Genomic DNA, 23,982 nt, shown 5'->3' with positions numbered 1-23,982 from the left:
GGGGCGCCTCCTTTAACGGCCCCTTAGTTGAAAATATCACACACACACACAACTCTGTTTTCACAACCAGAAACCACGACAAAACTGAGTTCAAACAGAATGTTCCAAAAACCGGCCACGGGCAGTACTATAACTGCGGCCCCGGAAATGTTCCTAAGTTCCAATTTTTACTAGAAGGATCAGAACCAGAACAATTAAAATTAATTTAAGAGATCAAGAAATGAAGATGGAAGGGTGGAAAAGTAAAGCAAGATCTGATCCGAGTGCGATTTGAACCCACAGCCTTCGCGGCTGGAACCTCTTTCAGTACCCATTACAACAATTGCAGTCGTGAGTCCGATGTAAAATTAAGTGAATATATTGTTTATCGTAGCCAGGTAAAATGTTGGTGCCAAGCAACAGTCGCCGCTAAGCGCCAATTTTAAAGTTACCTCGTTCATGCATTGCACTGTAGGGAGAAACTAGATTGAGACTTAGTGTCAGTGATGGTAACTCCATAGGCGGAGATAGACTTGGAAGTCTGGGGGGGGGGGCACGGTCATTATTGCTGGTGGGCACGATGATGATGATGTCAATTCATGTGTATATATATACATTAGATCTGTCGACTCCACCTTTGACGCTGTGCCCCCCCCCCGTATCTCCGCCCATGGGTAACTCGTGGGAAATTTCCCATATTCGTGGGAAAAATTGGCCAAAATTGGTCCACATGGGAAATTTCTTGGCGTTTGTGGGAAATTTTGAGAGTTCATCAAACAAAAGAATTTTTTTGAAAAAATATATAAACGCAAAACAATGGTTTTCTAGTAAAAAATACTTGAATGCGTATTTCCACCGATAGATAGCAGCACAACTTTCGGAATGTGTGGGGGAAAAATTTAGTGAAAAGGGAAATTTTCGAGGGAAATTTCTCTTGAGGTTATCATTACTGACTGCTTAGTGTTGCTCGAGATGTCAATCGTGGCTGTTGTTTCGTGAAAGGTTCTCAATTACGTGAAATTATCTTTTATGTTCGGTCTTATAAGCAGCTTAGCCCAAGAAATTTGAGATATTTTAAGTGCAGGAAAAACAAGCACTTTTTTTTTAAATCTTAAATTAGTGAATGAATAATTGTCGCTGTGAATGAAATCGAGGAATTGGTGTAATTTTGTGGACTAAAATCTTCACTTAATTTTGTAGATCAGGTAAGGAATTTGTATTATTCTCATGTAATAATTTTGTGGTGTTTGGTCAGAACATATCTCCAAAAAATGGTTTTTGATCTAATAGTAAGTCTTGCTAATTATAACTAATTAGAAGTGAGATAAATGCGCAAATCCGTGCGTACGGCTAAACAACATGCTGATATATGATATTTCCATGTGTTTTTGTGTGTATGCTTTATTTTGATTTTTAAATCACATTGAAAATGTTTATATCTCAAAAATGTGATTTTAGAGTTATGTCCAGGCCAAATACCACAGAATTATTGGTTGAGTTTATTTCTTGTTTGTTTCTTATCAGAATTTATATTTGGACTTGTGTCAACCAGAAATATTATATTTTTATATTTTATTAAGTCATATCTGTGACTGTCAAACCTGTCATCTCTCTTTACCTAATGACCAGTTTCATAAACTTTTCGATAATTAATTTAATTATATATTAGTTTTTTATACAGATCTGAGCAGACACTAAAGCACTTTTACTCTTGAAAGGCTTCAATGCGGCTCATTTAAAATTTAGTCAATATTTAAAAATGTTTTTATCAACTTCAAAATCAACATAGTAAATTTTATTTCTCCAAAAAAATATCTTTCATGTTCACAAACCGTATAATTGGTGTCATCTTGTATTCGCAAGAATGTCCAAACGTGGCCGAGTGGTGCCAAGTTTTCATCATAATTACCGATAATTATTTTTTACTCACTATTTCAATGATTCTATTATAAATTGAATGTTTTGAAATTTTAAATAAATTTTGCTGATCAGATAATTTGAATTAATTCAATATAAAAATTGTTACCGTAATTTAGTTTTCTTATTTTGTCGTTTCACAAGTAAACTCTGGTCTCTCTTATAACCTAATGACCAGTTTTAATAACTTTTCGGTAATTAATTTCACTTTTCTTAGTTATTTATTCATAACTAACTGAGCAGATGGATATTCAAGCATATTTACTCTTAAAATGCTACGATGTGACTAGTTTTGAATTTTGATCGAATTTTAAGCATTTTACAAACGTCAAAATCATTATCAGAGTAAATTTTTAATGAATTATCATTCGCCAAAAACCTTTCATGTTCAACCGTATCTTATATTCGTGAAAATGTCGAAACGTACCAAGCGACGTCAAATTCATCAAAATTGTTTAATTATAATCATTGCATCAATTGTTCCACAAAAACTTAAATGTTGCGTTCAACCGGATCGTGTCGTGATGTCTCGTATCCGTGAAAATATGCAAATTTTGGCGAGTGACGTCATAAGGGCATTAAGCTTTATATACTGTGAAGTAGCTTGTTTTGGGTTTCTCTTACCAGGTATCGAGTGTGGTTCGTATTCGTCAAAGTTGCAATAACTGTTGAAAAAAAAATGAACGAGACTGCAACAGTATCGAATTTATATTACGCACTGAAAGACTAGATGTCGGAATTCAGCATGAAAATACAGTTGGTTGAAGATGGTGAAAGGAAGTGTCTTCAAAAATTGTCGGATCTACGCTGATCATCTTTGAAATTCTCCGATTAATGTTATTTATTACGGATCGACCATTCATCTTCACAAATGCTGTCGAACATGGTTGTTGGAATAGCCCACGGCAGAGGTGAGTGAAATTAGTTATATTTAAGCCGATATAAATTACATAATACGCAAAAACATGATATAGATTTAAATCTTAGATAATTATTTCCACCCAATTTTTCTAGTTGAAGTAGAAAAAATAACTTGAAGCTCAGGGGGAAAAAATCGGAAATACCAGTGCTCATCAAAAATAAACTATTAATTTCGACGTTTCTTTAATCTAGATTTGTTTTCCATGAGTCCCGCAGGAAGTCGCCATATCGGTTAACGGTTTGTATGACCCTCAAAAAGAAGAGGGAGATATCACGTGATCCAAAAAGCCTCATTGAAGAAAACCCGGGTATTTTAGCGAGTGGTTAATAAACATTTTTAATAATTACACAACTTCAATTTTTTCCGAGTTGAAGCAGAAAATAAAAAATAGCCCATAAAAAACAAAGGTATTTTGGAGATTATGATTTTTGGGACTTGAGTCGGCATCTGGCGAAAGTTGGCAGTCTCATTCTAAGTTTCTATTATATTGTAAGTGTCAATGAAGTTTGTTGATAGTATCGGTGGAATCGGTTTGCAACACCATTGAAATCGCCTGTATTTCGTTTGTAAAATAAAAAACTTTTTAGACTTAAATTATTCTCCTTAATATTGGCGGGTAAAAAAAATTAACTCTTTGGTGCTCGGTTCTTTTAAATTTTACATTTCTTAGAATTTATTTTTAATGATAATGTGGGACAGCATTTTTTAGATTGGTAATATAAATTATGTGATAATTAGTTGGAACTGGAGTTGTGATTAGTATAAGCATAGGCATGACCTTAAAAAAAAAAAAAAATCTTCCAAGAATTTTGGTAAATTGTAGGTTGAAGTAGGCTATTTGTGTACCCAGGGCCGCAACTAGGGAGAGCAGGCGGGTCTCGTGCCCCGGGCGCTGGACCCGAGGGGGCGCAAATTTCATTCTGAAGCTTCTCCTTCAACATTGCAAGGGGGCGTCAAAATGTGCGCTTGGGGGGGCATTGCCCCCTAGCATGAAAGGTGAAGTCGACAGATCTCATGTATAGATGAATCGACATCTTGCCCCCCCCCCCCCCCCCCCCAGCAATAATGACAGTTCCCGCCAGACTTCCAAGTCTATCTCTGCCTATGGGGAATAACGACCCAGGGGTTGTACTACCTTTTCTGATTCTTAATAAGAATCTGCTTCTTAACTACGAATTTGATCTTTAGCTAAAAAGGGAGCAGGAATTTTGCAACCTCATTCTTGACTAGGAATCATTTTTCCTCTGTAGTTAAGAATTGGGTGACCTCATTTAGATTGATTCATAGTAGAGAATTTTTTTCTTCTATGGGAGATGACGTAAATTATTTCTTTAATAGAAGTTTTTTGATTCCTATTTATGAACATATTTTACAACTTGAAGTATTTAACAGATACATTTTTATTGCCAAATAAGAAATTTGTCCAACTTTTTTAAAAAAAAAAGTTGTCAAAAAGATGTCTAAAGGTTTTGTAGGAGAACAGGGCTGCAACTAGATGCTTGGTCACACGGGACAAGTGTGAATTTTGGCACCCCCTTGTAATGTTGAAGGAGAGGTTTGAGTATAAAATTTGCATCCCCTCTGGTCCAGCGCCCGGGCATGAGACCCACCTGCTCCCCTAGTTGCGGCCCTGTAGGAGAATGGAAAGCAGTGTTGGAGTCTATATTTGCAGCACCTATATAACATACATTTGTAATAGCGATAAAATATCAAACCACCTCAATAAAATTTGATAAGTTTTGCTATTTATCACATTTACCAGTGATCATGCATAATTTTTAAATTTTCAATCCCTAAATATTATAATCTACGGGTCGTAAATACTTCAACTTTTTTATATTATGGGAACTTGTAGATTTTTAGACAATTTTTCTCAAATTGGACGGCTTTTATACAAAGCGTCATTTTTAACATTTGAGATATACCGACAATTAAACTATTGAAAGAGGTGGGATTTTTTATTTAAATAGAACAAAGTGGCAAACAGGCTGTGTTGTTATCTGTGTGCACTTGAACCAACTACCAAACTGAAGAGATAATCGAATCAAAGATAACTTTAAATAGCTTTTTCTCTGTTTTAATTTTATGGCAGTTGGTTCCTTTTATGTAAAAGCCGTCCCAATTGAGAGAAAGTGGAATTGTTTATAAAATATGGCAGAAGAGCTTTAATCGGCCAAAATATAATTGCACATAACCTTTAAAAAATCATTAAGCTGCTGTTCATTGGTGAAGATGTGACTGGGGGGGGCAATGCCCCCCAGCATCAAAGGTGGAGTCGACTGGTCTAATGTATATATGAATTGACATCATTGTGCCATTTTTGTCAGTTTGAAACACATTAACATTTTCATACATATTTAATTCTTAAATAGTTTTCTTGAGTTTAGTAGGTTTTATTTTTCTTTTAAATCAAGCACAACTCTGCTCTATTGCCAAAAGAAATTTACTACCAGGGTTGGACTTTGACAGGCAAGCAGGCCCATCATTTGTTGGGGTTGGGACTCCCTAGTTTAAAAAATACACTAGAAATGGTATATATACATACATAGGCATACGCAGAATTTTCTCGAGGAGAGTTCAAGTGGGGGGTTTACGTTTTCCCTGTGAAATAACACTATAATCTCGGCTTGAGGAGTGGGGGTTAGAACCCCAACCCCCTTTGCACACACCAATGATATACAATATATACAGTCGATCTTGCTTATAATGTTCCCACTTACGTTTTTCCACTTGGTATAAATTATTTTCTTGGTCCAAACTCTAACAAGTTCCCATTGATTTCCCGTTTAAGACGTTTTCCTGCTTACAACATTTTTTCATGGCAATTTTTTGAAAAACTTTATAAGCAAGTTCCACTGTATATATACTTTGCTTACCCACCCAGGGAAAAAGTTGGAAATGTATGTCCCTTTTGAGCAGGTGGAAAGGGTGTAGCTACACCAGGCCATTAAACTTTAGGATCCGCAAAACTGAATAAAAATGCTTTCATTGAATGAGTTCCCAACAAAGCAGTAGTTCAAAGTTCTTCTGACTCCTCCCCCAAGCTAATGCCTTGAGTTGGGGCTCTAAGCTAATATGAAATTTTGGGGGTCCCAAAAGTATAGTGTTCTTTGAGGCTGAGAAACCTGTGATGCAAAATGCAACCAATTGCATGGCTCTGAAAATTTGGGAGCTCTGAGCAAGAAAGTGGTCCTGCTCCAAGCCAAGAGCGCACGCGGGTTTGTTACCTTGTGTTCTGGACCAGAAAGAGCACTGAATGTTTCCTTCAGCAATGTATTTAATATTACATGGAGGGGGTGGGGAATGCATGCTTGTTGAAAGAGTATTTAGTTGCAACCTCTGATTAGATAATCTGTCTAGTCCTCACATACCTTCCATACTGGTGCTGTGATCTTAAGTGGGCTCCAGGACATTTTTCACTGGGGCCCCTCTATAGGGAATTTATATATTGAGAAAACTAAATTGATAAGAATATTATATATATATAAGAATCATTTCTATCACCAGGGTGGAGTCGTGTCACCCTCCCCATCTTAAGGAAGGGCATGATTATAAAGTATAGGTTCTAAACCTTCAATTGCCCGGGGCACACTTACTGTTTTTCTCATTGAGCAATAGGCTTAAATTTATTGCCAAGTGTTTTTTTTTCACCGTAAATATACAACATAGTACATACTGTAGTCTGATAGTGGTTCTCGGGTGCTAATGTAATCTAGGCATGTGCCAAGACATTGGAGGATCAGGAAAAATCATTTTAAAGGGCTGCAAAGTTTCCGTAAAATACTTAAGTCTGTACCTGTTTACTACTGATTGTGCCAGAGGTGTGAACGTGTACCTTAGTCTGAGTGCGTAGCTAATGTTGTGTGTGAATTTTTTTAGTGTTGCCATCTATATTTTAAATTGAGTGATGCGTTTAATGTTTGAATATTTGTACCATTATATGTTGTGTCTGTTGCGAAACTTTTTAACAAGTGATCAGTTTGCATCTCAAAGTTGAGAACTGCTGAAAACCAATTTCAGCTGACCACCACAGCGGTGCCATTCAGCTCATTTATATGAATATAACATTTCTCTCATTTCTGGTTTCAAATTCTCGTTTTTCATTTTCTTATTAAGATGTACTACATACATCTGTCAAATCCAACTTTTTTTTCCAAAATCCTCAACACACTTGAAATTGAACTCAATCGCCTTTATAACATCCTCAACTCTGTAACATGAGAGGCCCACGGATCACCATTGTAGGATCGCCCTATCAGTAGTCACGGGTGGGAACTCTGCGCCAATTGCTCCGCACTGCGCCAAAATTAACATCTTGCGCCATCCTGTTCTAATAGTGTAATTTCGTATTTTTCTGCGCCAAATAGCGAATTTTGCTTCAGTATGCCCAGAATTTTTTGTTCCTGCTTGCCGTCTTAACGCATGAGCCCACCCGGGCATTTCAAAACAAAATACCTTAATATGTTGTTATAATCGATTTCTGTTAATGTCCATGCTATTTGAAGGGTTAAATCTCAAAATTTCTTTAAAAAATGGTAAACCCTTGACCTACTGACCAAATGTAGCCCTGAAAGGTTATCTGATGTGTGGCTTGCCCCCAAAACCTAATTTTGCAAAAATGAACTAAGGGGCACATTTACAAATCATTTAAATGACCTTGGCACAATTCCAGAGCATTTAAGTCGCCTGTGCACATTTTCAGATCACTGAAGTAGGCCTCAAAGATCACTTTCATATTGAAAGATCACCTAAGTAACCCACGACACAGTTACAGAACACTTGAACGATCCATGGCACATTTAGAGATCCGTGGAGTGACATGTGGCGCAGTTTTAGAGTACTTAAGTGGTCCCCAGTGCGGTTCTACATCACTCAAGTTACCTGCGGAACATTCCCAGAGTACTTAAGTGATCCCTGGCATAATTACGGGTCTCTTGACTGATGCGTTGCACAGTTCCAGAGCACTTAAATGGCCTGGCAACATTTCCTGAGAATGAGCAAATCAGTAATTTAGTGACTGGTAATTTCGTTTTTAATTCTAATATAAAAAATTGATTACAGCTTGGTAAATCCCATGTTAATTCGCATTTAGAATCAATTTAATGTAATAAAATTGATTATGCAGACCTGTAGAATTGAAATTTTGGAAAATTGTCTGGAAACTGATGAACATAGTTTTGGAAACTATTGAAGAATACTCATCATGTAAAGATTTTTCACAAAAGTTGATTTTGGTATCACGGGAGAAAATCTATAAAATGTGTTGTTATAACCTTTTAAATACTAAATTAACTTTTAAAGGAATTTTTTACGTAATGTTTGTATTATATTTTTTATTATGTAGCTTTCAGTATAAAAGTAGCATAGGGAGAAGAACAAAAACAGTTTAAGAATTTCCATGTTTGTAAGTATTCGCTGAGATATTTAAATTCGAAAATCTTAGGAAAGTAAGGGAAAAAGCAGCAAAAACTAACAGACAATGCTTCTTTCCTTTTCTCCTGTTTTTGAATTCAGATATATCTGCGAATATTTCACTTAGAAATGTAGAAATTTCTTTGTTGGCAACAGAACACGTATTGTAACAACATTCTAATTTGGTTTTTGGGTACAGGGTGTCCATATAAAGAGTTAATTTTTTTTAATAACTATACAATCCCTTGAAACATGAATGAGGTAGCTGAAATTCCTGACTTTGCACATTTACATTCCTAAGAATGTATACAAATACAACGTCACAACAGGCAAAATGCCCAACGAGGTGGCTGATAAAAAGATGCCCATAAAAATATGGATCTCATATATTTAAAAAAAAAAAAAACAGCAACCCAATTAAAAATGCAATTAACACAAGTTATAAACAATATATACATATGATAAAATATTATACAATGCCCATAAAGAATACTTATGGTTGTCTTATTCTAATTATGGATAGCTTCTCGATTTACCCCAACATGTTTATCGTATTTCTTTTTAAACGTGTCAATTGTATTACAAATTAACTACCTCCGGGGGTAAGCTATTCCATTTATTAACAACCCTATTAGAGAAAAATTCCCTGTGACACCATAACCTTGCATTGTCCCTCACCAATCGATACTGGTGTCCCCTTGTAAAAGCAGTTGATTGGCGGTGTACTAAAAGTTCATGGTCCATCCCATTGAAAATTTTGAACACTTCGATCATATCTCCTCGACACCTGCATTCATCCAATGTAAACATATTCAAAAAATGAAGTCTCTCTTCATAACTCAAGCCCCGTGTGCCAATAAGGTCACGTGCAGCTCTTCTCTGCACCCCTTCAACCAAGTCTATGTCCCTCTGTAGCTATGGTCTCCAAAACCTTACAGCCTACTCCTGTCCAGGACGAACTAAGCCTTGAAAAAGCGGTAGAATGACTATAGGAGAACGCGAAGAGACCTTTTTGAAAATGAGACCAAGCATTCTATTCGTTTTTTTGACCACCGCTGAACAATGTTCAGAAAACCTAAGTCGCTCGTCAATGAGAATTCCCAAATCGGTGACCCTAGTTGGATCCGGGATAGTGACACCATTCAACTCGTAAGAGAACCGTGGGTTGTTCGAACCAAAATTAGCGACCATGCACTTATCAACGCTAAACGTCATGCTCCATTCAATTGACCATGCTGCAATCCTGTTTAAGTTGGTCTGCAGCAACTCCCTATGGCTTTCATTCCCGATTACCCCCATTAGCTTCACATCATCTGCAAATTTGCCAGTAATCCCATCGATACCCTGATCGAGTTTATCGATAAAAAGTGAAAATGGAACCAAGGACACTTCCTTGAGGAACTCCATTTGTGACGTCTGTCCAACCAGAGAATTCCCCGTTCACCATAACTCGTTGCGACCTATCTCTTAACCATGATTCTATCCAATTCAGCAAGTTGCCCCCAATTCCAATCTCGTGTAAACGCTTCAAGAGTTTGCCATGTTTGACCCGATTGAATGCCTTCTGGAAATCAAGGTAATCAACGTTGACGTTTTTGCTCTTACCCAAAGCCTTAGTCACGTGATCATAGAAGCAAAGGAGGTTAGTTACACATGACTTCCTTAAATGACTTTAATATCTGTCACCGTTTTCCTGTTATTCGATTGTTGGAAACTTTGTATATTCAAGCATTTAAATCACACGAGTGCACAAACCACTGGCATGTCCCATCGAGAATTTTAATAAGTCCACGAAACAATTTAAAAAAAGTATTTCATTATATCATAATACACTTTAGGGCGTGCGGTTAAAGATAATGTGTATAGAAATTTTTGGTAATGCATTATTGATTTTGTTGCTAGACTATATCCAAGTACACAGAAAGTATCTCAGCACCATTGTCTGGTGCTGAGATACTTTCATACTTGAATGTATGCACCATATATTTGAATTAAATTTATCAGTGTTTTTCATCTATGTGTAGATGCCTGCGGGCAGGAGGTTGAGCACCCCCTGCTATAAGGCAAAGGCAATCATTATAGATTGGAATAGGATATGAATAAAGGCCAGAAAAGTAAAATTTAGTCGCAGCTATGTACGGTACCATTTTTTCTCTTAATTGTTTATGGTTAAGACTAATTTTTCCTTTTTATCTCAAGTAGGGATGGACCGCTGTCCGTTTCATTTCCTTGCTGAGCTCCAAGATAAGCTGATGGCAAATTTTGAGCGTCAGGAGCAGAGGTCAAGCCGAATGTCTGAATTGGAGCAACGAGGAACATTTGAAGACATTGAAGAGCTGCTCTTCATCCTGGAAGATCAAAAGGAAGATATCAGCAACACAGCCCGGCTGCTGTACAATTGTGCTGCAAGTGCTGCTAACCATATCGAGCGTGTGCATCCCCAAGACATCCATGTTGCCTTCCAGCTTAGGGAGTGGGCATCACAAGTCACAGAGCGTCTACGCCATTCCTTGAGCAGCGATTGGAGTCAGATGAGAGAATTTTTTTCCATCTGGCGTCGAGAGTTCTTTCCAAGTTGGCGTCATTAGTCACGCTCTTAGTTGAATAAATTTCAGTAGCATTCGCTGCTTGTTCTCATTCAAATCTGTTTTGTCCTTTCCATAGGCATAAACTTGTATTTGGCTCATGTGTCCGAGGCCCCCCCCCCCCCCCAACATTTTTAAAGAGCTGGCTCGGCTCCCCTAAAAGTTTGGGTGGATATGTTATCGAACATAGCTCTATTTTTTATCTAAATAGTAGCAAGTAGAAACAATCTGCTTGAAATTTTTTTTATTAATTTTCTGTTTTTTGAATCTTAATCCACTATAGCTCTTTGAAAATCTTGTTCTGTGACAATAGTAATCTCGCAGTCACCCCTGCTACTCCATCCAAAATGAGTGCGGTAAATGTTTGCAATTTCATCCCGCGTTGCTTCCACTGGTCTCCAGGCTCTCTCTTTTGTGGGCTCCCGGTCAGATTTTTTACAGGTCCCTTCTGTAGTTAAGTAAAGAATAGCGTGAAAAAGCAAAAAATTATGAGAACTGTTCCGGACCCCAGGGCTAGAGTCCTGTCAGCCCCCCCCCCCCTTGTGGGGGCCATGGCCATAGTAGCCTGTGGCATGGGCATCTCTAGAAGATCACTGTCCTTCGGAGTGTTAATTGCATGGCTTCCTGAGAACCTCTGAACTGTCATGTTTCCCTAAGAGGCTTGAGAACTTCTTCGAAATTTGCTAACACCACCATCTATGTATCATTCTCTCATATATTCTGAAAGAGAACATACAATGTATGATTTCTAAATTTTGACAATCTTTACTACTGAACTTCCAGAAAAAAAGTAACACAATCTCCAGTAAATCTGATTATTTTTTTCTCAATCTATTTACTCTTTTAGTACAATGCCGACATTAGATATTTTGTTTCATGAACAGAGAGTTCATGCATAAAAACATTTAAGAGCACAAAGGTCCAAAAATTTAGGATGTAGGCTACGTTGCCTGCAGTCCTGATAGTTCATTCTCTGATAAGAAAATGTGTTTGCCAGCTATTAAATAAATTATATCTGATGTTTAAGTTGATTGCATCTAGTGTTACTAATATTCGACAACCTATACCAGGCGTCTTTTTGAATTTCAAATTTGAATCGACAACACATCACAATATTGGATTTTATTTGCGGCTCAAGAAACTCTTTGTTTTAAACAAGTAATAACATTGGAGGGCTCGTACATAGTGAATCCCACTTATAGAGGTTTCCAAAAACTCATAAAAAAAAACGTTGTAGGTGAGAAAACGCTTTAAACGGGAAATTTCGATAAGTGTTAGTAGAAGTTAGGATTACGAAAATAAGTCGTACTCAGCGAGAAAACTTTTAAAGTGGGAATGGTAAGCAGAATACAATTAGAGAGCTCATAAGATAATTCTTAATTAATCTGCATTTTCAAAAATACAGTTCTAACGTGTTTCAGAATGTTCTTTATTTTTGTGAATCCCAGTACTTAATTTCTTCACTTCTATTATTTATATTAATTAAGCAAAAACAGCAATAAAAGATTCGTAAAATGATCAGTTATCGAACTGCAGCATATATTTGATAAAGATATGAAACGCTTTAAAAGTGTAAGAAATGTTTGTTCAATATGATTCAAGCGACGATGAAGTGTTGGCAGGTGGACAGCGCTAATTATTATTAATCATTTATAAATGTTATCAAATTAGTTATATAACATGTGATTCCCTCTCAATATATCCTGTTTGATTGGATCTCAACTATCAACACGCTCCTGAAATGATGAAAAAAAATGAGTAACAAAATTAGTTCTTTTTGAACAATTTTTTTTCCTTCAAGATTTGTTCGTTATTCGAAAAATTTGAGTTGGGGAGTGACTGCATAAAATTTTTTAAAGGGACTGCAAAAAATCTTTTGCACCGGGCCGCGAAATTCCTAAGCCCGGCCCTGCATACATCTGCTAGTTACATAATCAAATGGTTCTATGTTAGCAGTTTCTAAGAATCTTAATTCTAAACATCCTCCTCTTAGAATATCTACATCCAATCTACAGTAATTAATAAATTCTCTTTGAAAATAAAACAGTTTCATCTTTAACTGTTTTATATACCATTTTAAGAATTCTTTTTTTTTTTCATTCAAATTTTTTTCATTGAATCGCATCCATAGTATTGTTTTTTTTTTTCAGTATATTTACCTATATAGTTTTGATTGCATTCTTTATTAAAACAATGAAAAAACCCTTTTGCCAATTCCAATCCAAATATTTTTGGAATATCTCTTAATAGAATTAATATAAAATTGATTGAATTTGTGAATCTAATATTTTATAGCGAGATGCATGCATATAATTGTTTCCACGATATATAGTGAACACTTGAATTTTATTTTTGAAACAGTAAATACTGTTAAAAATCGAATCTCTTTCCATAATGAGCTAATACAGTTTATCCAATACAGTATATCCAAAATCACAAATCATTTTCGTTTTGGAATATCTCCACTACCATCATAATTTTCGTATATAACTAGATTTACTTCATGAATTCCTGTTTCTGGTTTCAATATCAAAAAATATATATTTCTCAGTGTATTTATATTTAATTACACCATCCTTAAATGGAATGATTTCAGGACAATTCTTTTCAAATTTACCATTTTTAATCTTTTTCATATAGCATTTATGATCATTTGAAATCCATTTCCAACAACTTTTACATCTTTTTTCACTATATGATTTTTAGGTTTTTTTTCTGCACATCTGTTAATAATTTGTTTACATTTCAGACATTTCCATAAACAATGACATACGCTATTACCTTTGCTGTCTTTCCTTTTGGGATTATAACACTCATCAACCATTACAATCACTCTTATTAAAACATCTGTCACATTTGAGAGGACATATGTGGTGATCTGGTGTTTTGTAAATTGACAATAATCACAATTTTGTTTACCTAAAAATCTAGTTGCTTTTGTTACTACATCAGTGGTATATTTGAAAAAAAATATATAATACATGTATTATATTGTTAATATGCTTATTAATGAAATGTACATGTATTTGAAAAAAAATACATGTACTTGCCGCCTGGCAGTCGAGTGGTTAGGGAACTAGCTTCTCACTGTGCAGGTCTGGGTTCGAATCCCGGTTCGGGCATGAATGTCTACTAACACTAACAAATTCCCTGGACGGATCATGCTGATCCCTTGGGAATACGTGAAGATCACGTTTAATAAAAATAAATTTAAAAAAAATAAAAAAAAATTTATATTCATTATATATGGGTCATTCCCATACATGCCAACATTGGCATATCCTTTTAGGACATGATCATGTTAAAATAAAAATTCACTCAAATTTTTTTTTAAATTTCAATTGCAAATTCATCAGCACCTCATTGGCACTGGAACCTAGAAGGCTCAGGTCACATGACCCCCACCTCCCGAAGCAGCGTTCCAACATTGCAGTCTCTCTTAAATTCATTAATAATCAATGCAATCCCAACCTGCATATGCTTTTGTGGGCCATACTTAGACGTCTTGGAACCCTTTAGCCTACCTCATCTTCGTATCGGCACTCCTCTGTACTGCACCTACGAAAATACTTTCTGACACAAATTCCGCAAGCTCAACCATGCACTAAAAGTTCTTTTAAATCTTGTTCAACTTTTTTGTATTTGACTTGAAAAACAGCTTAACATTCACATGTAATGTCTAGAACCAGATTTTTCACTGTGGAATGTCCACTATGTTAAATCATTATCATAAATACTTAATTTTCATCTATATCAAGTAATAGAACATGGCGATATGCTTCAAAATATAAGTCTTCATCAATCATTTAAATTTATAATGAACTGGGATAAATTGTCCATTCTGTTAAATCTTCCAAAAACTTGAGCAACGCAACAAAATGGAAACTATGATTTAAAATAAAGTTTTATTAGTTTAGAGGTTTTGAAGTTCAAAGTCGAATTTAATAAGTTATCTATTTAATTTAAACCCTTTACCACATTGTCCATGTTATTTTTTCAGTTAAATACCAAAGTTAAGTAGTACAGATCATCAAAACACTGCCAAGCACATATCCAGGAAGATGTGTCAAAATATATATTTTAGTATGAGTAAAAGTCGTTGACATTGCATCCTGTATTTTATTGGATGGAACCCTAATAATTCCTTTATTACTTTTTCCAGGCTCTACTCCCCCCACCCCCAGTCCACTCTGGGTCATTGGTGTGAGAGGTATAAATGCAAGATTTATACATCAAATTACTGTTAAATTTCAAAAAAAATTTTGAAGTAAAAGAAAAATCATGCTGATATAATGTACAGCTGAGCAAGTCCAGTGTAACTACGAGGAGGGGGGGGGGGAGTGTTTTTTGAATTTCCTCATGGGGTGGAGTTTTTCAAAGGTTATACAAGAATCTCTGGGTCACCTATCACGTTTTGTATATAAGTGTATTTTCATAGCCTATTTAGAACATATAAGATATCTTTCAGTTAAAAATTTGTTTTTGCACATTGCACTGTTAAAATGGTGTACTCTCTTATGGGAAGTATTTTTGCAGTTCACAGGCAAAAAAATGTAAGATCACTTTTAACTAAGATGTTGAATTATAAATTACCAACCCATTGTCAGTTAAAAATAAAGTTATCATTTTAAGTAGCTATAAATATATGTAAGAAATCAACTTTTCTATATGCTATTTTGAAAAACCATCTAAACAGAATAAGTCAAATATTTTAAAATTGAATTTTTCATCTTATGTTTAAGAAATAAACTGATTTCATTATTTTAAGAGAAAAACTGCAGAAATATTTATTTTTTTACATTTGTTTTCTTATCGGAGTGGACAAAATCCATAACTTTCAGTCATAAAAGCCAAAAAAATTGCAAAATAAAAGTGAAAATTATGAAATATTAAACTTCAAGTTATTGGGGCTATAATTTCAGATCAATTTCATTTTGAATGTTCAACTTTAAATTTTTAATTTCAAAAATATTGAATGTACACTCTTTGGGAATTAACCATATATGTTGAATTATAAGTCTCTCTAGAGAATATATTTATTTGGAAAAATATCCAATTTTTTCTCCTTTTTATTTAAGTTGATTTTTTTTGTAAATTAAATAGATGCATAACTATATAATTACATTAAGATAAAAGAGCTATACATAATTTTCACTTTCCATAGAACATTGGCAGAGACAACCTTTCAACTACACATTTTATTTCAATATTTTCAGTTGTAAACCAATGAATAAATGATAATCTTTCAATTTTTTAGTATCTTTATAAGCTCTAATCCTTTATCTGTTTGTATCTTTTCAGGAATTCTTTCTTTAAATGTTTTTTTTGATAGCTTTAATTACTTCCCCAGTTTTCCTTTTAATTGGAATACCCTAAGCATATTTGCTAACACATTGATAACTATTAAAATATAATTGAAACCATTATCACTGTTTACTAAATTTCTTCATAAATAACAAATCTGCCAGTCACTGGTCATCAATATGACATGCATAAATCCTACATCTTTTAAATTTACAAATTAAAGGTTTATATTTAGTATAAACATCTTGTTTATGTAAGAAATCATTTTTCTTTTTGATTTAAATGTGTTTTCTTTGGTAATTTATTTATACCACAATAACCTGTTTCAGGATTATAATGTATTTCTTTTGAGAGATTTTTTTTTTTAAATCCACAAATTACACATTTTCCTTTCATAATAGGCCTATTATTTTTAGAAGTTAGTAATTGTAAATCTGTGGTTTCTATATAAGTTATGCATTTTAAACAATATATATATATATAATTAGTACCCATGCCAAATGTTTTTTTAGTTTTTATGATTGGTTTAACTAGTTTTTCCAGCTTTTTTCACATTGTTGAATTAGGAGAATTTAGTTTAATTCTTCTAACATATTTGAATCTCACATTTTTCATTTCTAGTTTTATCATCAACTCTATTTATTGGTTTGCTTCATTCACTATATGTTAAATTAGGATTCAGTCTTTTTTTTACCATGGAGTAGTTGAGTTCCAGGGCCCATAAATGAATGACCTGGTAAATGAATTTCAAATGGTAATTTATCGAGAGCCTTATTTATTACACCTTTTCCACGTTTAACCATTTATATGTAAAATTATGATATGTTTATATATATAATCCATTTTTAAAGTGGAAAATATTTTAAATTTTTTAAAAATTGCAGTTTTTTAATTAAAGCGTCTTCTGAAATTGTTCTAGCCTTCAAAGAATTCAGTAACTGTTTATAAAATTTGTAGGAAAATTTATTCTTTTCGTTCCGGATATTATCAGACTTATCAATAATCTCTAATTCCAGCAATGACGCAATAGGTAAAAATACAAAAGCAGATAAACTTGAAGTTCAAAATAAAAATTTACTGGGAGAAACTGATATCATTATAAAACTTGTAACTTTTTCTATATACATATAGATATCCTTCTAGTTTCTTTTCCATTTATTTAAATTCAAAATTCCTTCTATATCAAATACTTGGATTTACTAAATCTAACTTGAAAAAATCGGGGTTTTTGAATATATTTTTTTGTATATTTTATGAAATTCTTCAGTTAAATTACCATCTGTTCTCTGATAATTTGGTGAATCTCTTGGTTGAAGATTAGAAAGAATGGCAATTATTTTATATTTTTTAATGTTTATAAGAATAGAATAATAAAATATATAATTTATGCATTTTCTTTCTACTCGTAATGAATAAATCTATAATCCTCTGATCTTTTCAGTTAGTCATAAAAAAATTACGGTTTTTATTTGGATCTAAATCATCAATAACAATAAAATCATTCATATCTGAAGAAAATGATGCTGCTTTATTAAATTTATCAAATAGATTTAATAAAGTATTTTTATTTTTTAAATGCTTAATTTTAAAATATCCTCTTTCTATTCCTTCAAACATGGAATTTCCTTGAAACGTTGAATAATTAAGTTCATATAGGCCTATATCTTTAGCACATGTAATTTATCAAAATTTAAATAATCGTAAATTAAGTTCAAGAGTAAATAGGTTTTTCTGAAGCTCCTACAATCAAGTCTAAACAGATGTACAGGTAGCGAAAGATTGATTTACATCTTGAAACTCTTCAGGTTTTGTGTAATCTTTTATCTTAAAAATAATTTGCCTATACAAAAATAAATTATAACTTCTGAGCAAAATTTTTTTTAATTTCTAGCAAATGTTTTTTACTTGTAAGCAAATTTATCAAGTAAATAAATGATTCAAATAGAAAAAGATTAGAAAAATTATAGAAAAAGCTGAAGTAAGGAAGAATGATAATAAACAGAAGAAAAATTAGGTATTCAAGAAGCTTTAACTGAATTCATAATAGACCGGTTATTGAAAAAATTAACGAACAGGAACATTCAAAAAAAGGCATTAGGTGAAATAAAAAAAGCAATAGAAAATATACCACCTCCACAGAATTAGAATATGAAAATTAGTCCAAGTTTTGAAAGCATGTTTTCACCTATTCAGATTAATTTGAATAAAGGTTTAGATGTGTGAATTTTATTGAACTACAGTTTGAATTGATAAATGAAACATGAATAGTTAGATGAATTAATACTTGAAGCAACTGAGAAACAGTGGTGGAAAGAAAGGACCTAAAATGAAAGAATATGAAAATGCAAAAGAAAAAAACCAGAACAGTGTAATAGGAACATATAATAAAATAGAACGGGTGAGACGGGTATATTAAAGCTTTGAAAAAACTCAAAGGAAACTATTATACTTGGGGGGGGGGGTGCTAGATTATGTTAGATATTTTGAAATTAATTGACCCAAAAAATTTGTGTAGGAAATAGAGAGGAAAAACTAATAATGTGTAATTATTTTATTATATATTTTTTAATAAAAATAATTAAATGACTAATGAGAATGTCAAACGAGAGATATTGAACAATTTTTTACTATAAATGAGTAATTGCATAATAGCAAAAGTTTCTCAGTTATAGAAAAATAAATTGAAAAGCGTACACAACGCACACAAAACAAAGATGACAATTCCACTACAAATAGACAAATCTAAGGTACCTAACTACGAAATGTGTTTGACAAAAAACTCAATTGAATCAATTTAATAATGGTGAACGAATTGCAATCACAGTAAAACTCACTTGAATAAAAATGGTGGTATATTACCGTTTTTAATTCCTGCATTTTAATAGCAGCTGCTGAAATTGCAGTTCCTGCAGCTTTAGCAGGCAGTGCTTATGCAACTGGAAATAAAGTAACAAAGAAAGCCATTGGATCTGGATGTGACAAAAACAAAAAAACCACGAATTGAAAAGGGACCATATCAAAACTGGGAATTTCGAATGTAACAACAGCAAAAAACATGAAAAAGGATTGAGTTGTATTCACTTCTGATTTTTTTTTTACCTAAACTGATAAGAAAATTATAAAATGTTAGTCAATTTAGGTTCAAGTACAGGGCCTGGAAACTCATTGGGTTTGTTACTATATCCTAAATACAATTTTGTTGAATATGATAAAAAATTCAATAGAGTAAATAATCCCTGACAGGTATAATTAAATATCTTAAATCTTCTAGAATTATGAACTATACTTTTATTAATTTTTTTTTTACAGAAACTTACATCAAATACATGTGAACATTTCTGCATGAGGTATATAACTGAAAGAAATAAAAAATCAAATCTGTTGTGATGTATTCATTCACTGAGGAACATAATCATAACGGAAATTTTGTTGAATAATACATGGATTATTTGAGATCTCTGAAGATTTTACAATTGAATATTCGACTCCTAAAATGATTCTAAGACCGGGATTACACTATAAAAGTTTTGTAAAAGCTGTTTGATAGAACTTGAAAAATGCAACCAATGAGATCACCGGTTGCATTTGCTCGAATGTAACTGATGCGCTTATTGGTTGCATTTTTCAAGTTTTATAAAAGGGATTTTATCAATCTTTTACAGTGTAATACCGGCCTTAGGCTGGCATTATTCTATCCCACGAAAATAAATTGTTTTATGAACAGTAGATGTGATTTCTCTATTCTGCATGGAAAGACTGACATGAAATTATGTTCTGCTCTGGGCAATGCACTGAACTTGCATTGGGGGGTGGAAGAATGGAACTTTTTTCCTTAATTGATTTAAAAAAAAAAATATTTTCGAAAGGAGTTTTCGCGAATTTTTTTTTGATCGAGTCTGAGCGCCGAGGGGGTTCCAAAAGTTGGCACGTCTGCTCCTAGATCTGAAGATTTCCAGAGTTTTTCAGACCTGTTTTTTTTTCCAGTAAAATATGAAAATATTTATCAAATTCAAATATGAAAAACCAATCAAAATGGTAATCTGATTTAAATGAAGTTGAATTTAAATTTGTTACAAAATTTTTAATATATGTAAATGAATGATCTCGCAGATTTATTTCGAAGAGGTATTAAAAAAAAACCTGTAGGATCTATGAAAGGAGCAGACCAAATTTTTTTCATCTAAATCAGCGTTTCTGAACCCAAGGACCACTAAAATGTCAAACTATTTTACTGACTGCTTATGTCCCGTATACGGGACATTCCTGCATTTTTGGTTCTAGTTTTTTTTGTACATTTGTCTCGTTTTCTCAAAGATGCTTTTATTTGAATTAGTAACAATTACTGAAAAATCGTTAATACACAGCGTTTTCATAATACACTATATAAATTATGTGATATAATTATGGCTAAAATATTCATTTTACATATTTGTCAGGTTCAACAATTTTTCGTCAGTTTTTCAGCAATTTCAGTGAAAATTAGTGATTGCTATTACTTCCGGCAACACTTTTTATGACAAGTGGTTATGTCCCGTATGTTACCCTATTTAAGATCCTAATTTACCATATTTTTTTTACGTGAAATACATTTGTTTCTTGTGCTATTTATTCACCCACCCTTCAGCGATTTTAGAAGTAATTGTAAAACTGCATTTAAGGCAATGAATTGCGTTTTTTGGCAAAATTTAGTGACATCCCGTATTTACGATCGCATGTTCCTGCATTTTTCTCGATGATTTATAGTGAACGTAAGTGCGAAGGTATATTTTTAATTGAACCCATATGGATATTACTAATATCAATTGCAACGGTTAAATAATTTTTCATTAAGTGAGAATTATAAGTTATCAAGTCTACCTGCGGATCACAGGTTGAGAAACGCTGTCTTAAATGAATGGGCGAAGTTTCAAAAACTCCAATGTCGGAGCATTTACTCAAGATTTTAAAGTGGCAAAATAGTTTTTTTGATGGTGAGAAAATTTAAAAATGGGTGTTTGTTTCAAAATTTCGTAGTAAAAAATAGTGTTTTTTTAGCACTCTATATATACTAACATCGAAAAATGTGCAAAATTATTTGGGCTTGAAAATTGAAAAAGCATGATTTTGAGATTTTCGAATGATTTTTGAGTGTCCTCTAGCCCCCCCCCCCCCCCCCACCCACATGTACTACTATTGATAAAATGCAGTTGGATGTGTATTGCAAGACACTTTGTTGTATCGCACAAAAAGTAGCGATACCGAAAACCTCAACACAAACGGAATCAGTGGTACCAAACACCCCAGAGGCGGATCAAGGTCGTTCGACGCCCCGGGCTCGTCAGAAGTCGGGGCCCAAATAAAATATGTGAGGAGTTTTAGCTCGAAATATTCTTTACGATATTTTTCATATTTAGAAATATGTTTTTTTCAAAATTACCTCAAAATATATATAGAGGTTTATCATAGTGAACGATATCGTTGTATCGAGAAGAGTTTAACAGTTAGACTAAGCAATTTCAACGATATTTGAAAAAAAATATCACTAGAGGGATTTATAAGTTGTATCGAGTAACGGCTGTAACTAGCCTGGGGCACCGATCTGAATTGGGCCCCTCCACAAATGTTTGCATCTGCTTAGCATAATAACCCTTTCAAGAGAAGCCCAAGAAAGTCTGCCCCGAGAAGGCACACTACGGCCTATAACGGTACAATTATTCAGCCATTACACTTCGCTCATAGTTAGAGATATTGATGGCAGATCTGCCCGTAGACTTCACGGTAGGCTCACAAGCACGTACACGCGCATAAGCCAATTCGTTCATGGGAATCGAGGTTTCACTGTAAAACATTTAAAAAGGAAAAAAAAAATTAAGACGGAAGAAAAATTCAAAGGGTTCGGGAGCCCCTGGTCTTCTCTGTCTACCCGATGCATGAAATTGTTTCATTTGGATATCTGTGCTTATCATTCATTGTAAAAAAAATAACGTGCGACGCAGAGCCGTCATTTCAACTTTTTCCGGGGGGGGGGCGGCAAAGCACATGTACTCAGTGTGTATATATATTTGCCATTTTTAGTGTATTTTCAAAAGCCAAGGGGGCAACGGCCCTTCTGTCCCCCCCCCCCACCCACCCACCCTCTCCTAAATGACGGCCTGGTGACGTATAAAACGTTGCGAAGAAAAACCACCTTTCCGCCTAACTGCTCAGCTACGAATGGAGCGGAGGCGACTTATTGTGTAGGTGCATCAGATCATCCCGTATTTTACGGGACAGATAAATTTTCCCCATATTATTCGGCTCTTGGAAGGAGCGATCGGCCCAATCCGCGCTTGTTGCACGAGTATCTAAATTGTGCACATTCGTAGGGAACTAGATCTTGAGAATTTTATGATTTTTAATTGAATGTATCTAGTGTTTTGCCAACAGCTGTTGCAAATTTTGCAAGTTCAAGAGTATACTGCATCGAGATGCATTGGACTAATGTGTGTTTCTTTTCATGTAACAAGCAGATATGGATGCCAGGTGCCCAGATTATTTCATTGATGTACTTCAAGGGAAGCTGACAGAACATGGGCAGCGGAAGCGGGCCAGATTTGCGATATTGGCGGAACTAGGGCGCAGCCCGCAAGATGAGCAGCAAATGCTGGAAATTCTGGAGGAACAAGCAGAAGACACGCGGAATACTTGTCTTCTGATCAGCACGCTGGCCGAAATCGCAGCGAGGCACGTGGAAATCCGTCATCCAGAAGAGATTCATGTAGCTTCTCACCTGAGAGGTTGGTCTACTTCCGTTACTAGCCATCTCCTGGAATCCGAGAGTTAGAGATTTTGTGGAAGCCAATATCTACTTCTCACGTAGGAGGAATGAAAACTAGCAGTCCCGTTCCTAATTCAAATGTCATTAAAGTCATCCATTCTTTTTTCAAGTCAGTCTTGTTCTTTTAGTTTGATGTGAATTAAATTTTCCTCCTTCGGTCTCCTCCAAACCGACACGCTGCACAGACATGCGAATGGACAAAACAAACTGGGTGATAAGGAGTGTGAAAGCATGCGAGCAACTATAAGATGAATTGGGTCAGTAACACCTGAAAGAGTGACCTAGGTGCAATTGTGAGTGACTAAAACAGTGACTTAGCATGTGCACATGTCCAATGATCGGAAGAATGACCTAGAGCAGCGGTTCTCAACCTTTCTTGACCCACGAAGCCCTTTCCGGTATATAATTTGTATGGAGGAGCCCCGTTGTAGGCCTACTTTTTATTTATTCATTAAATTTACCGACTTGTTTTTAGTCAAAAATATTTATTATTTTTCAAATTTACTGGTTTTATTTCCCCCCCTCGAGTGGCCGCGGAGCGAAGCCCCTGGGAGTTCACACGGAGTACCGGTTGAGAACCACTGACCTAGAGCATTGTTTCTTAAACTTTTTTGTTCCATCGCGGGCCCCTTCAGAAATATTTTTCTCATCGCCCCCAACTCGGGCGTACCTATAGGATTTCCCGTTATACCCGTAGCTTCTGTTGCCCCCGGACAATTCCATCGCCCACTTTGGGAAACGCTGACCTAGAGCGTGTAAAAATGTGAATCGCCCCAAAAAAAAAGGATTATAAGGATTCTGAAGAAAAATGTACTTGGGGGGGGGGGGGATATTTTTTCTCTGTATTATGAGCATTAAATGAAAAAAAATTCTCGGAATTGGTTAAAAGGAGTCGCTTTTAGAAATTCCAGAAGTAGAGAAATATTTTCGGAATATAATTCTAATGAATAAAATGTACTCCAGAATTGGTGAAAGTAATTTCAGAACTAGAGAAATTTCTCTCATATAATTCCGAAAGAAATTTTTCATTTCCATTATACGATTCAAAAACTCTGTTATAACGACAT

The 23,982-nt window shown here is 34.5% G+C and overlaps 2 protein-coding genes across 2 annotated transcripts; both read left to right on the top strand.

Annotated features, from left to right (window-relative positions):
• Positions 1–938: 938 nt before the first annotated feature.
• Positions 939–23,024, top strand: LOC149072376 (uncharacterized). The gene is made up of 2 exons (XM_089246455.1): positions 939–1,184; positions 22,608–23,024. The coding sequence occupies exon 2, from the start codon at positions 22,610–22,612 to the stop codon at positions 22,919–22,921; it is 312 nt and encodes a 103-aa protein (XP_089102581.1). The 5' UTR covers positions 939–1,184; positions 22,608–22,609; the 3' UTR covers positions 22,922–23,024.
• LOC149072377 (uncharacterized) lies at positions 2,542–19,123 on the top strand. Its single transcript, XM_089246795.1, has 3 exons — positions 2,542–2,807; positions 10,433–10,756; positions 19,005–19,123. Exons 1-3 carry the CDS (start codon positions 2,768–2,770, stop codon positions 19,121–19,123), a joined length of 483 nt encoding a protein of 160 aa, XP_089102921.1. The 5' UTR covers positions 2,542–2,767.
• Positions 23,025–23,982: the final 958 nt, after the last annotated feature.

The sequence above is a fragment of the Pholcus phalangioides genome, unplaced genomic scaffold (assembly GCF_987345545.1).
Source record: "Pholcus phalangioides strain wild (caught in Gottingen) unplaced genomic scaffold, Ppha-v1.0 ptg000017l_1, whole genome shotgun sequence".
Lineage (NCBI taxonomy): Eukaryota > Metazoa > Arthropoda > Arachnida > Araneae > Pholcidae > Pholcus > Pholcus phalangioides.
Note: the sequence above shows the minus strand (reverse complement) of the source record. Positions and strands in the feature narration are given on the sequence as shown.

Coding starts and splice junctions, on each gene's coding strand:
- LOC149072377 (XM_089246795.1), top strand. CDS start 2,768: ATGCTGTCGAACATGGTTGTTGGAATAGCCCACGGCAGAG. Junction 2,808..10,432: donor TGGAATAGCCCACGGCAGAG/GTGAGTGAAATT, acceptor TATCTCAAGTAG/GGATGGACCGCTGTCCGTTT. Junction 10,757..19,004: donor TTCCTTGAGCAGCGATTGGA/GTCAGATGAGAG, acceptor GCATTTTAATAG/CAGCTGCTGAAATTGCAGTT.
- LOC149072376 (XM_089246455.1), top strand. CDS start 22,610: ATGGATGCCAGGTGCCCAGATTATTTCATTGATGTACTTCAAGGGAAG.